General features: G+C 45.8%; 1 protein-coding gene and 1 long non-coding RNA gene across 3 annotated transcripts in view; one reads left to right on the top strand and one right to left on the bottom strand.

The window, feature by feature from the left end:
* PCBD1 (pterin-4 alpha-carbinolamine dehydratase 1) overlaps positions 1-237 on the bottom strand; it is a 6,039-nt gene extending 5,802 nt beyond the window's left edge. Inside the window, exon 1 of the mRNA XM_006142271.3 lies at positions 109-237. Within this exon, the coding sequence (XP_006142333.1) occupies positions 109-111 (3 nt within the window). The 5' untranslated portion in view covers positions 112-237. The remainder of the gene's footprint in view (positions 1-108) is intronic.
* Positions 1-15,701, top strand: part of LOC102498140 (uncharacterized) — a 78,845-nt gene that overhangs the window by 3,516 nt on the left and 59,628 nt on the right. The gene's annotated exons all lie outside the window — the stretch shown is intronic.

Here is a 15,701-nt window from a genome sequence, read left to right as displayed (position 1 = left end):
GTCCCTGCCCCGCCCTCCCACCCTCCTCGCGCCCCGACCCCTCTCCAACCCCGCGGCGGTCCGTGCCCGGCTGTCACAGTCGCGGCGGCGCTCGGCCCCTCGGCTCACCATGTTCCGGCGATGCGCGGGGCGAGGCTGGGCAGCAGGTGGCTGGCGGAGAGGGCAGCGCGGCGGCCTGGCGCACAGACTGCCGCCCCGGGGGCGGGGCCGCGCTCAGGCCGCCCTCCGGGTAATGATTAACGAGCTCGCCTCTGCCCCCTTCCAGCACTTTCCTCCGTGCACCAACCCGTCCGCCGTGCTTGTTTTAGGGGGCTGGGGCTGAAGGACGAGGGCTCCGAATGCTTCCTTCTGGGTCTAAATCATGCCCTCCCGTTTACCGGCTAGGTGACTAGGGGAGCCAGAGTAGCGTTTTCTTTTTTAAAAACTTTTTCCCGGCGTAATTGACATATGATAAGTTGTATATTTTTAAAATGTATATTTGAGAGTTTGATATGTTTGTCCCCTGTGAATCCATCACCGCATTGGAGATTGTGAACACACCCATTGCACCCTAAAAGTTTCCTCCTGCCTTTGGGTAATCCCTGCCTGCTTCCCTCCATCTCTCCTCCCAGGCAGCCTGACCTACCAGAAGCTCTGGAGTAGTTTACACTTAATAGGATTTGGGGTACCTGACGCCACACAGTGTATACTCAGCATTAGCCATCTTTGGGCTCATCCGTGGTGTAGCATGTCTCAGTCCCTTGCATTTTATGGCTAAGTACACATATTTTCAAGTATTAAGCTGAATAAATGACCAATTTGTTTAGCAGTTTGCTGTTGATGAGTATTTGCATTGTTTCCTGTTTTGACTACCACAAATAAAGCAGCTGTGAGCATTCATGTGCAACACTTCGTACAGATACACACATTCTTCTTGCATGAATACCTTGGAATGGCAGGTGTGGGCTCTATGTCTTAGGTTAGGTACCTCTTTATAAGTTACTAGGAATCAGCTCCACTCTTCCAAAGCAATGGTATCACTTTCCATTGGCGCCAGCAGTGTATGAGCATTCCAGGTCTACATCCTCAAGGACACTAGCTGTTTTGTTTGGTGTGCGGTAGTGTCTCATGGTGGTTTTGAGTTTCTTTAATGATGAGTGAGGTCAAATACCTTTTCATATGCTTGTCATAATTAAGTCTTCTTTAGTTACTTGCCTTTTGGAATTTCCTGCCTATTAAAAAAAATAAATTTGAAGTCCAGCAGACCGCATGGTGGTGAAGGTGCTGGATCCCACATGGCTGACTTGGCAGTTCAAGTCCAGAACCCAGCAGTTTGAAAATCACTCTGGTCATGGGTGCATGTCCAAAATTCAGAGAGAAGAATGGAGGAAAAGGGATTGTGGTGTGGCCATCTTCCCCCTGGGGAGTGATTTCTCACTTTCCCTCTCTCTCTGTTACTTTCTGTGAAGTGTATGCACCCTATAACAAAGCAAACATATAAATAAATAAATAAAGCATGTTGTTTTCTTATTGAGTTAGAAGTTTTTAATTCTAGATACAAAAACGTCATCAGAAACGTGATTTACAAATACGTTCTGTGCATTCTCTTACAGTGTCTTTCAAAGAGTGAATGTTCTTAACTTTGATGGAAACAATTTTTCCATTAAAAAATAGATTGTCGTTTTGGTATTGTATCTAAGAAATCTTTGCTTAACCCAAGGGCACAAAGACTTTCTCCTATATTTTGTCTTATGGTTTATAGTTTTGGCTTTACACTTAGGTCTGTGATCTATTTTGAGTTACTTTTTTTTTTTGAGAGAGAGATAAATTTTTGCTATAGGGCATGTGCACTCACCAGAGAGACAGAAAGCCCCAGAGGTATGGCCACACCACAATCCCTTCTCCAGTCTCCTCTCAGGATCTTAGGCATGCACACACCCGCACCTGGCGTGAGGTTTAAATTGCGGGTCCAGGACTCGAACCGTGGTTGACTACGTGGGAGTTCAGTGATGTAATCATTATGCCATCTTCTGGTCCCTTATGTTACCTTTTTTGTTTGTGTCAAATTATGGATCCAAATTCACTTTTTGCATATGGATATTCAATTATTCCTTTCTCCACTGAATTGCCTTAACTCCTTTGTAAAAATCCAATTGTTTGTGTGTGGGCTGATCTCTAGGCCCTCTCCTGTCCCACGGATCTATTAGTCCCTCTCACCATCAGTATCACACTGTCCTCATGACTATAGCTTTATAGTAACAGGTCTTCAAGTCAGGTAACGTAAATCCTCTAACATTTCAAACAACTTTTTTTCTTTTTACTTTTATCCCTCGACTCCACTTTTATTCTTCTCCCTCCAAGGGCAACCTCTCTGTGTTAATATGTATTTTTGTTTACACTTGCAAAATGTGCGTTGTATGCTTCATTTACATAAAGTGCATTGTGTAGACAGTCCTGACATACAAGGGGTCTTCAAAAGGCTCATGGAAATGCATATGATGAGAAATACCATGCATGGATTTCAAAATGTTTTGAACTTTGAATTTGTACTTTAATTCCATTTTCTTCAAACTTTTGTCAATACCCTCATATAACGGTTCGACTTCTGAGTTTTTAACTTTAAGATGGTGTGAAAGCGATAGGCGTTCAGTAGAAACCAGACTTCCAAGTGTGGATTTTGATCTTCTCCTGGGTAGTGATACGTGGTATGGTACTCTCTTGTGGGTGAACCTTGTTGTGCTGCTGGGCAGTGGCTGCGAGCCATTCCAGTTTTCCCCTTCCGTACAGTATTCAGTAAATGACGTGACACATTCAGCACTTTATTATAGACTAGGCTTTGTGTCCCGTGGTTTCCCCAACTGTCAGCTAACGTAAGCGTTCTGAGCACATCTAGGGCAGGCGAGCTAAGCTTCGATGTTCCTCCTGTAGGGTAAGTGTATCGATGCATTGCAACTTAACCACACTTTCCCTTTATGAGGGGTTATCGGGAGGTAACCCCGTTGGAAGTGGAGGAGCATCTATACCTGTTTCATTCTGTGCTTTACAAAACAGAATGCTCAATGGAAAATCAGGATCTAGTCATGCTGTTGCATGGACAGTAATCTGTAGCTCCTAACTGCCTCTTTGTATTCCATGTTGAGAATCCACTGTGGTTTACTGTTGTGGCAGCGATGGACACTCAGGTTGCTGCAGACCCTTCCACAGCCGCTGCCTCTCAAGCATGTGAGCGCACAGGTGCATGTGCGTGTATGCGAGTGTGTGCATGCACACCCACCCACACACAGTGAAACAACACGTAATGATGCTGCAGTGAACATCTCCAGTAACTCTCGGCCTGTGAGAAGTTTCTTCGCCATCTTAAATACACGCATACCCTGTAAATCCAGCTGTGCTCCCGTGGGTGTGTCTCTCACACAAGTCCAGATGTCGTCCAGCGTGGCTCCACGTCCTCCTCCTCACCGGCACGGTGTGAGGGTTCCTGTTTTCCTGTGCAGCTCACACAAACATGCTCACACGTGGCATCGTCTGGCTAATAGCTGGGAACGAGAGCTTGCTGTTTCACGCTGCGCTTTTCCTGGAAACTAATGGATGTGAGCGCCTCCTCATAGGCTTGCTAGTATTTGGGGCTTTCTGTTTGTGAATTGCTTTTTAGCATCCTTCGCCAATTTTTAAAGAATGTACGGTGCTCTCTCTTTTTAGTTGGCGGTAGGTATTTATATCTAGACATGAATCGCTTGTCAGTTTCAGATGTTGCAAGTATTTCCTCCCATTTGCCATCTGCATACCGGCATCTTCCTTGATGTCCTTTGTAGGCAGCAAGCTTATATTCTGGTTTCATAAGATTAGCCTTTTTCTTCCCCTCTGCTTTACAATTTTGTGCTTTTGAAGATATATTTGATAAGTCTTCCCCTCACCACTGCCATAAAAATAGTCTCTCTTTTCTTTTCTTAAAATGAAAAAAAAATGAATTTTATGCTCACCAGAGAGAGACAGAGAGAGAGAGAGAGAAAGCAAGTCACCAGGTCTGGGACTGAAACCACGGTCGGCCATGTGGGAATCCAGCACCTCAATCACCATGCCACCTGCTGGCCCCTCCTTTTTCTTTTTTATAATTTGCCACAGGGCATGGGTGTTTGCCAGAAAGACAGAGAAAGCAACAGAGAGGGAAAGTGAGAAAATGTGCCCCCCCCATGGGAAATAGTCATGCCACCATCCCTGCTTCACCTTCTTTCAGAATTTTGGACACACACACACACACACACACACGCCCAGTATGTTTCTCTTCCTTGATGTCCTTTGTAGGCAGCAAGCTTATATTCTGGTTTCATAAGATTAGCCTTTTTCTTCCCCTCTGCTTTACAATTTTGTGCTTTTGAAGATATATTTGATAAGTCTTCCCCTCACCACTGCCATAAAAATAGTCTCTCTTTTCTTTTCTTAAAATGAAAAAAAAATGAATTTTATGCTCACCAGAGAGAGACAGAGAGAGAGAGAGAGAAAGCAAGTCACCAGGTCTGGGACTGAAACCACGGTCGGCCATGTGGGAATCCGGCACCTCAATCACCATGCCACCTGCTGGCCCCTCCTTTTTCTTTTTTATAATTTGCCACAGGGCATGGGTGTTTGCCAGAAAGACAGAGAAAGCAACAGAGAGGGAAAGTGAGAAAATGTGCCCCCCCCATGGGAAATAGTCATGCCACCATCCCTGCTTCACCTTCCTTCTTTCAGAATTTTGGACACACACACACACACACACACACGCCCAGTATGTTTCTCAAGCTGCCGGGTCCAGGATTTGAACCACATAGTCGGCTTGTGGGATTCAGCTGCCTGAATCACACCACACTCTGCCCAGTCTCCCTTTTCTTCCACTAACTGTATAGTAAGACCTAAAGTAAAAATTGCCTTTGTGTACGTAGTGTTAGGGTGTTAGCTAGTCTCCAATGACAACCCCCAACAAAACTCGCCTCCCAATATTCATGCCCTGTGCACTTGTCTCCCATGTTGAACCTGGGCAGTTCTGTATGACCAATCGAGTGTGGGAGACCAGGTAACTTCTGAGCCCAGATCAGAAGCCCTGGAGTTGTGCTAATAATTACCCACCAGCCACGTGAGTCTTGTCAGAAGTTCAGACCCACCAAACCTCCAGATGGCTTCAGTCCAGCAAACCTCTGACTGCAGTCCCATGGGAGAGGCCAAACAAGACCAGTCAACCCCCAGGGCTGTGGGAAATACGATAATTTTGGGCATGAGCCACCAAGTATTGGGATGACTCTTTCTGTAGCAAAGACAGCAGGAACAAAACCTGGTACCCAGAACCGGAGTGTCGTCAGAAGAACCTAAAACTGGCAGGGCTCGGTTGAAAATGGGTGGTGGGAGAAGACAGAAGGAAGGATTTTAGGACAGCAGGAGGATTTCTGCTTCTGCCATGGATGTTGAAAGCTAGAAAGACTGTTGCTCCCTCGCCAACCATGAGAAAAGGCTGCACACGCTACAAAATTGTCACTTCTGAACACGTCAGGAACTGAGGTCACGGGCAACCAAGAAGCCAGAATTCTAAGGTGGGGAGCCCCGTCCCAGGAGAGGCAGATGTGCAGTGTGCACACGGGAGAAAGGGCAGTCTCCATAAAAGTGGAGAAGAAGAACCTGGTTCAATTTTCGCAAATTGCTGGAAGCAGGCGTGGCTGCCATGTCAGTCTGGGAGAGCAGAGGACCCCAGGTGCAGGAAGAGTTTGCACACACTAGCCAGCTCTCCTCTACAGACCCTCACAGGGCTGCTGAACAAGGGTGGAAGGGTGAGAGCAGGGAGGAAGACCCCACCCCTCCACCCCCACGCCCCGTGGTGCAGGGGCCAAAGGGTATCTGCTGCTGCTCTGGGAAAAACTCCAGACAGTGCAAATCCTTGGCTCAGGAGCAAAAGCCTCAACTGAAGAAGTGAGGCCAACCAGCCCTGTCCCTTGCAGGGCACACCCCATGCAGCAGGAGAAGCGCCCCCGCACCCCGGCCCTAGGGGGCATATAGCAACCTGTCTGGGTCCAGGACCCTACACCAGTACCGGCAGAAGTGGGTTACCTTTGGGGAAGAGCTGGAAGATTGGGAAGCTCGCCAGTGTAAGGTTTGCTTGGAATGCAAGGCAGGGCCTGGCACCATGGGAAGGTTAGAAGGAGGGCCGAGAAAACTCCACTGTCCAGGGCAACAGAGAGGCCAACCCCCAGCTCGCCATTGTGGAACCTTGCCTAGGCGGCAAGTGAGCATTCACTACTGGGAGAAGAGCGAGAGTCTGGGCAGCGAGGAGAGAGGCGCCCTGTCCCGTGGTATCCTTAGGGAAATGGCGGTACTGCGATGAGACCACTACCCACCTCTGGAATGACTGAATAAAGGCCACCCGACAACAGCCATGCTGATGAGGATGAGCAGTCTCTGGACTGCTCTTGTGTTGTGGGTGGACACACAAATTGGTTCCGCCATGTTGAAAAATAATGGCAACTTTTTATGAAGCTCAGCATACACTTGCTATGTATCAGCCACCCCACTCCAAGGGAGAAGAAAACGTGTGCACGGAAGAGTCAGCTGACGTGCATGGCAGCCGTACGTGGAAACAGTCCAAAGAACATGCACCGAGAGGCAAATGAGCGAATAAACTGGTCGCGTTTATCCAGGGAAGTTCTTCTACTCAGCGGAATAAAGGAGTGAACTACTGGCCCCTTTAACAACATGGAGGATAGCAGGCAGGTGTGAGAGGCTCCACGCCATCTTATTCTTTTTATAGGATTCTCTAAAATCCAAAGCTGTCGGAGGAGAGAAAAGATCAATGATTGCAAGGGACTGGAAGTCACGGGAAACAGAGTTGACTACAGAGGGGTGAAGGGGAACTTTTCCAAGTAATCGAAATAGTCTTTATCTTGATAGTGGTGTGGTCACGTGACTGAATGCCCTTGTCAAAAAGGGTAAATATGCCAATTGTGTCTCAGTCAAGCTGGCTAGGTTAGGCTGCTACACCCAAACTCAGTGGCTCAACAAAGTTTCTTTCTTTCTCTCATATGTCCCAAATTAACAGGGGACTCTGTCCACAGCCACATAGAAGCCTCAGCTATGGACGTCTCCTCTCCTGTGCGTCCCCATGGTCACTGCTGTGCCTGCTCCACAGGGCACGGGGAGCTGCAGTTGTAACGCAGGCCTGGAAGGCAGAGCGCTGGGTCTCCGCACTTCACCAGCCACACGAAGGGCTTCTTTAGGCTCACTGACAGCATGGGGAAATGAAGAAGGCATTGTGGGGGATGCTTTCTCCTCCCCCGCTTCCCTCTGTCTCTTTGTATCTCTCTGGTGAATGCATGTGTCCTCTGGCAAATTAAGAAAAAAAAGAAATACTGTTTACCAGTGAGGACTCTGAGATGCTAATATTCTTAAGTGTTATTATACTAACTTCTTGCCTGGTCCTGGGCTAAGGGCTTGTCCTGTGATGAAGTGCTGGGGAAGCAGGATGCTGGCCGAGGCGAGAAGTTATCCTTTAGGCAGCATCTGCTCTGAAGCCTGTCCTTCCACTTGCTTACTGGGGGATCTCGAGCAAGATACTCCGACTTTTGGAACATCAGGTTCCTCAGCTGTGAAATGCAGATGGTAAGAGTAGCTGACCGCCTGTGGGAGTATTGTAGTAAGTGAGACAGCCACGTGGGGTACCTGACATTGCCACTTGTGTCCCCCCGACCTCACATCGAAGGTCACCTTCACAGCCTTGCCTTTCTGTCTCTCTCTGCCTGGGGACACCCTCTGCCTGTAAAATGTGCTAGGCAGACTGCAAGCGACAAGGTTAATAGCCTCCTCTCAGCCAGTGGAAGACCTTGTTAATGGATTTACATCCTCTCCCTTGCTCCTCGGTGGAGCAATGCTGGTGTGTTCTGCACAGCCCCTGGGAGGGTCCCCCACAGGGCCCAGCCCATGGCGCTCAGGGGGAGCCTGCTCAGTAATGCACACTTTGTGGGCTCTCCTCTCTCCCTTTCCACTTGGTCTGCTATAGGCCTTTTTTTCCCCTTAATTCAAGATTGTACTTTTCTTACTAATTTGTAGGATGAAAGCTCCCTTGTTTATTATGTTGTATTTTCCCTAAGTCTCATTTGCTTTTTAGCTTAATGACATAAAGACATGTTTAATTTTTAGACAGTTAAATCTGCCTTGTTCTTTATGGTTTCTGGATTCGTGTCTTGCTTAGGAAGGACTGACTCACCCCAAGATGAACAAATATCTGTCTCTTTGCCTTCTAATACTTCTACAGTTGGTAAAAAGTTGATGAAAGGCTTGTTTATCTCTCAGAAATATACTTTTGGGCATCGCTGAGATACAGTTACGATGGCAACACTTCTTTTACACAGTCGTCCTATACTAAAACAGAAAACAACGGCTATCCCATCTTTTCCCCATTTGAGATGTTGCTGGGACCAGCAGTTAGCATAATGGCTATGTCGCTGGACTCCCATGTAGTTGACTGCGGTTCGAGTACCGGACCCGGTGACTGAAACTCACAACGGGCGTGTGTGCGTGCGTGCTCAAGATCCCGAGAGGAGAGTGGAGGAGATGGGGTTATGACGTGGCCATCCCTCCTGGGTGGAGGGTGATTTCTTGCTTTCTGTCTCTCTGTCTCTCTCTGTCTTTCTGGGGAGCACATGAGCCCTATAGCAAAAACCTCTCCAAGAAAAAAAAATGTTGCTTTGGTCATGTGCGATGTTCCCAAATAGGTTGATTTCTGGATTCTTTGTTCTGTTCCTTTGATCCATCAGCTCCACCCTGTTTTAATTTCTCTAGCTCTGTAGTTTGTTTTGATATCAGTAGGTCAAGTCCCATCTAATTTTTCTTCTCTGTCAAAATGTTTTTGCCTGTTCTTACTTGTTTACTCTTTTAGATGGGATTTAAAATCAGCTTGTCAAGTTCTATAAAAATCCCTTTAGGATTCTGATTGGGAATGCATTGAATTTATAGATTTAATTTGGCAAGAATTGACACGTCGTGTGATCGTGCGTTCCCATCTCAGGGCATGATATATCACTCCATTTATTCAGCCCTTCTTTATGTCCTTCAGTAAAGTTTTATTGTGCTCCTTCTCTAGGACTTGGGCATTTCTCGTTAAGTTTATTTGTAGGTATTTTATGTCTGGGTTGGCCATTGTGCGCGGGATGTTTTTTCCCTTACATTTCTAATTGGCCTTTGCTGGAAGAGGCGTGGCTTTGCTGTGCCATCTTGTCTCAGTCATCTCACAAGCCCCCTCTTTAGTTCTACTGTCTGCCAGTGGGCTGGGAGAGCTATCAACAACCATCCCGTCCTACATGGGGTGGGCCTCCCTGAAGAGCAGGGAGCTCCGTAGCCTCAGGTGGCAGTGGTGGAATTACTGCCCGTTAGGGCTGCTGGTGGAGCTGCCCTGTGAGCTTCTGAGCAGGTGGCCTTTAGATCCCTTCCAAGTCTAAGTCTCAGTTTGCACAAGATCGAGATCGTAATTCTGGTTGCTGTGCCTATTTTCATGCACCGTCTCTTCAGTTGCACAAGAATCAGGGCAAGTGTCCTTCCCTCCCTCCTTCCTTTCCTTCCCCTGTACTTTGATTCTATGTGCTATGCACAGTGTCAGTGCCTGGAAGGTGGGAAAAGCGACATAGGGATGTAAATGCTTCACACCGGGATGTAAGCAGTGTTATTTAAAACATTCTCCAGCAGGTGGCGTGGTGGTTAAGGCACTGGAATTCCCACATGGCCAACTGCGGTTCAAGTCCCGGACCTCATGGCTTGCTTTCTCACTCTCCCTTTCTGTCTTTCTCTGGCAAAACTCATGTGAAAAATAATAATTAAAATAAATAAATAAATAATTTAAAAACAAAAGCATTCTCCATTTAGCATGTGGGAGAACATTCCCACCAAGTTGGCTGGAAATACAGTCCGTACTCTGGGGGCTCCTCCACCACCTCCTATTCCACCTCTAGATGGTTCACAAGCCCGGGGGTAGGCTTCTACTCCCCGTGAGCCTGGAGCCCCGCTGTCCCTCCCACTGCTGTCCTTGCTTTGGCCGCACTGCGATTAGGCCCTGGGCCTCCCCTTTTACAGCTGAGCTCCTGCTCCGGGGATGTCTTCCCAGGCTCCTGTGCAGAGGTGGAAGCTCTGCGAACAATCAGCCGTCCATGAGGGTGCCACAAGGGAGCCCCTTTCCCTTGGCAACTGAGGTTGTTCCTCCAGGACTCTCGTAGCAGTTCTCCTCCAGGAACCTGTGGCCTCAGAGCCCAGGGTCAAGGACAGCAGGGTGAACCATGAATCCAGCCCCTTGGCTTCAGTTCCCCTCCCTGCACCCCCACCCCCTCTCGGCTGTAGGTGAGATGGTCTCAATTAGGTGACTGTGGATTTTGTCTTCTAGGGGACAGTTGACGATGTTTGGAGGCATTTGGGTTGTTACAACTGGGGTTGGGGGTGCTGCTGCCACCTAGTGGGTCCCAACCAAGAATGCTGCTGAGCATCCTATGGTGCCCAGGGCCACACCTGGCGGGAAGGAGCCCTCTACCCGTGCCAGCAAAGAGGCTGAGAAACCCCAGTCTACACAGCATTGTCCAGGGGAAGTGTCACGGGGCTGCAGAGGACAGCTGCGTGCCTGCCTTTACGTTTTCTGATAGCTACACGGAGAAGCGGCAAACAGAAACCTGCGACGTTACTTTCAGTTTAGGTGTTTCATTTACCCCAATATATCCGAGTGTTATTTCAACATGTAATCAGGAGAAGACTGAGATACATACATATATATATAATATATAATATATTTGTATTAAGCCTTTGAAATCTATTCTGCACATTACACTTACAGCACACCACAGTTTGGATACCAAATTTTCATCAGAGATACTTGAAACACATTTAGGGTTCATAACATGTGCAGTTAAGAAAGTAGATTCACATAGCTAATCTGCGTATCAAAGTAAAAATGTAAATTTAAAATCATCAAAACATCAAATGAAACTCCTCAGTCACAAGGCCCTCTCTGAAGTGCTCAGTGGCCCGGGGCCTGGGTGGCTACTCTGCGGCTAGCTCAGGGCTAGACATTAGAAATAGGTCTCGAGTTCTTCCTCTGGGAGGCAAAACCCCTGTCTCTTCCTTTCCCTGACTCAGCCTGCCTTCCCAAGCACTGAAGAGGCTTTGGCACTGCTAGACACCAGACACACAGCTGGTATTCATTTATTATTTTTTTTCCAGAGTCACGTGTGTTCACTGAAGAGAGAAAAAGAAAGAAAGTGAGATAGCATGCCCCCCATGGGGAACTCTCCTCCATTCCCCCCTCCATTCTAGTTTTGGAGCACACACACACTTGAGCCTGGCATGATTTTCGAGCTGCTAGGTGACCTTGTGGTTGGCTACGTGGGATCGGGCTGCCTTACCCACTGAGCCATGGGCTGGCCCTAAGTTCCATTCTTAATGGGTCACTGCCATACTGAGAGCCAGGGTCTTCTCTTAGGACTTTCTGGCAAGGGAAAGATATGGTCACATTGACACTATGGGTGAGTGCTGTACAGGGAGTGTGCTTGGCTGTCTGGGGTGACACAGTAACCATACATGTAGACGACAGAAAAGCGCTCATACTGGAGGGGACATTTGGTGTGAGCTTGGAGATTCAAGAAGAGTTGCCAGGCAATGATGGTGTGTGAATGTGTATGTGTGTGTGTGTGTGTGTGTGTGTGTGCGTGCACGTGTGTGTGATTATGTTTGTATGGGTGGGGGGTACTCCAGCCAGAGAAGGCAGCCTGAGCAAAGGCCAGCAGGTCTGTGAGGACTGGCATGCTCCTTTGAGGCAAGTCCTTAGAGGACTGGCGTGTTTGAAAGAGGTTGATGGTGACTAGTTCTGAATGTGTCTGTGGCAGATTCTTCAAGCTCTGCTCAATGAACAAGGGATAGTGAACTGACTTGCAGGTCCAGCTTTGCTACCAGCCATCTCTGCAACATTTCTTCCTACCAACAGAGGGCAGGGTGACCTCAAGAAACTATACCCATTTTTTGGGACTGAGGTAGCCAAGGTTAAGTCTTGAGTTAGTGGAGACCTTAGAGAACATTTAGTGAGCTTCAGGTCTCATGCCGGGACCTGAGTGACTAGATAAATCCTGCCCCTTGCAGCCCGTGTCTCCAGCGTCCCAAGCCATGGCCATGGAATGACTGTCCACTGCAGCAGCAGCTCTGTCAGCAAGGCTAGGAGAGAATTAAGACCACCTTCTCGGAGGAAGCAATTCTCGAACTGAGCAGGATGAGAAAGTAACCTCGCTGCTGGACAGGGTTGCAGGCCATGCCATTTGAGAAGACAGAGCAGGAGGCATAGAGGGGTGACAATCTGAGTGTCTAGTTGCCAACTGCAGCAGAGTACAAGAGGTTGGGGTGATGGGCCACAACTCACAGAGGGCTCTGGAGCCCAACTAAGGAGAGCTGTCCTGGTTCAATGGCAAGAATCAGATAGGATTTCCTTTTCAAAAAGCAAAACAACAGAGCCAACTTTCAATAATGAAAACTGTAGGCCTTGCCGGACACCAGGCTGCCTGTGGCAATAGGCCCTAACGGCTGTTGCTCATTCCCCCACACTCACCTTTGGACTTCAGGTTTGTGTCTTGGGACTTTAAGACAAACTCATGCCCCTCCCCACCCCATCTGGATACTGGTTCAAGCTAGTGGACTTGCTGGACATCAGGCTGCCTATGACTGAAGGCCCTAACTGCCGAGACCTGTGGCTCATCACCCCTCCCACATAAACACACTTGCCTTTGGACTCTCATGACTTTGTGTTTTGGATAGTGCTTGATATTTTTTTTGTTTCTGAGGAAAAGCACAACAGCTCAGTTGGACGTGCACCTGTTCTTTAGAAACAGGGAGGGCTTCGAGTCACCCAGGGCCAGTGACAACAGTACAGGGTACTAGTGAGCAACAGGGAGGCAGAGCAGAATTAAGATCACCAATTTTCTACTCCTGCACACCTTTCAACACTCAGTGATACCTTGAATAATTTGGGAAGGAACATATAGATCACCAAATGACCAGGAACAATCGCAGAGGCATAATAAATATGAGTGACCGACAAAATGTCTCTCCTCCAAGGGAAAACATCAATTCCACATAACCTACAGACAACACAATGGAAGTCATGGACATGTCTGATAAGCAATTCAGAGTTTTTGTAGTGACCAAACTAATTGAGATGCAAGAGAAAAGAGACAACAAGCTCCAGAGGATGAGGAAGTCCTTTCATGATTTGAAAGAAGAAATAGACACCTTAAAAAAGAATCAAACAGAATTGTTAGAGAAGTAGAATGTGATATAGGAAATTAAAACCTCCCTTCAAAGTAGTAAAAGTAGACTAGATCATGCAGAAGATTGAACCTCAAATGTAGAAGACAAAACCTCTGACCTTGAAAAAAGTATCAAAAAGATTGAGAAAACAACCAAGAAAAATGAGCATAATATATAAGAAATACTAGATACCATCAAGCTCCCCAACATTCAGATAATTGGTATCTCAGAAGAAGAAGAAAATAATTAGACCATTGATAATTTATTTCATGAAATCCAGAAAGAAAACTTTCCAAACCTAGAGAGGCATTCAATTATCTAGACCCAAGAAATACATAGGCCCCCAAATAGAATCAACCCAGGAAGATCCTCTCCAAGGCACTTCATAGCCATATTGGCCAAAACCACAGACAAAGACAAGATAGTAAAACTGGCAAGAAGGAAACATGAAATTGCCTACAAAGGTCACCCCATCAGGCTAACATTGGAACTCTTGTCAGAAACAATGCAGACAAGGAAAGAATGGGGAAATACAATCAAAGTGTTAAATGAAAAACAATTTCGATCAAGAAAACTATACCCAGCAAGATTATCCTTCATATGGGAAAAAAGATAAAAAACATTCTCAGATAAATAAAACCTGAAATAATTTACCAACTCTAGACCAGCTCTTCAAGAGGTTCTGAAGGGAGTGCCATACTAGGAAAACTAAAAAGTCAGATGGACAGTTATAAGAGAAAAAAATACAACCAAGAGAATGGCTCATTTAATAATAGGACTAGGTTTGGAAATATCAATAACAACATTGAATGTTAATGGATTAAATTCTCCAATTAAGAGACACAGACTGGTTGAGAAACCCTCTACCTGTTGCCTACAAGAAACACATCTTATGGATAAAGACATACATAGACTAAAAGTGAAGGCTAGAAAAAGACGTTCCATGCAAATGGAAATCAAGAAAAGGCTGGAGTTGCAAGACAAAATAGGCTTCAAGACAAAGACTGGTATTATATAATAGTAAATGGGCTAATTCAGCAAGAAGACATAATGCTTATAAATATCTATGGACCCAACTCAGGAGCACCTAAACATGTGAAGGAAAGACTGCTGGAGCTAAAAGGAGAGATAGGGTGCAACACTATAATTATTGGGGATCTCAACACCCCATTATCTCCTTTAGATAGATCTTCTAGACAAAAAATAGATACAAGACCTAAATGATACTATAAATCAAATAGGCTTGACAGACATCTATAGAACTTTCCACCCTAAAACCCAAAATATACATTTTTCTCTCCCCAGTATGGAACCTTTTCAAAGATTGGCCATGTGATAGGACACAAATCAAGACTTTAAAGATTCAAAGGCATAGAAACTCTCTGACCATCATAGAATTAAACTCAATATTAATTTCAAGAAACACTCTTGAAAATACACAAACATATGGAATCTAAACAACCTACTCCTGAATGACATCTTAACTACAGAAGAAGTTAAATGATGGATTAAAAAAAAAAAAAAAAAAAAAGAACCAGAAATCCTCTATTTGCTGACTACAAGAAATGCACCTGGTGGATAAAGACATAAACAGACTGAAAGTGAAGGTGACTGGAATAAGGTATTCCATGCAAACAAACAAAAATAAAGGCTGAAATCATAATACTGATTTCAGACAAAACAAGATTTAACCCAAAAAGTGTAAGAACAGACAAAGAACATAATATAGTATTAAGAGAGTGAGCTAATTCACTGGGAAGATATAACACTTATAAATTCCTATGCATCCAATTTGGGAGCACCTAAATACATGATAGAAAAACTGCTGGATCTAAAAGGAGACATAGATTGCAACACAGCAATCGTTGGAGATCTCATACATTCCCACTGTGTCCTTTGACAGGTAGTCTAGACAAAATATAAGCAAAGAAATGCAGGATCTAAATAATATCATAAATAAAATGGACTTTACAGACATCTATAGAACCTTCCACCTAACAGCCACAAAATTTACATGTTTCCCCACCCCTGACACAGAACCTTTAAAAAGACTGACCACATGATAAGGCACAAAACAAACCTTTAAAAATTCAAAGGCATGGAAACTATACCCAGCATCTTTTATGACCATGATGGAAATAAACTTGAAATTAATTTCAGGAAGAACCCTTGAAAATACACAAACATATGGAAACTAAACTAAACAACATACTCCTGAATGACATCTTAACTACAGAAGAAGTTAAATGAGAAATAAAAACATTATGGAAACAAATGATAATGAGAACACAAGTTTCCATAATCTATGGGACACAGCAAAAGCAGTAATAAGAGGGAAATGCGTAGCAATTAGTGTGCATAAGAAAAAGATGGAGGGAACCAGCAGTTAGCGTAATGGCTATGTTGCTGGACTCCCACGTAGTTGACCGCGGTTTGCGTCC

Source organism: Tupaia chinensis, unplaced genomic scaffold (genome assembly GCF_000334495.1).
Source record: "Tupaia chinensis unplaced genomic scaffold, TupChi_1.0 Scaffold000072_1, whole genome shotgun sequence".
NCBI lineage: Eukaryota > Metazoa > Chordata > Mammalia > Scandentia > Tupaiidae > Tupaia > Tupaia belangeri.
This window is presented reverse-complemented; position numbering and strand designations above follow the sequence as displayed.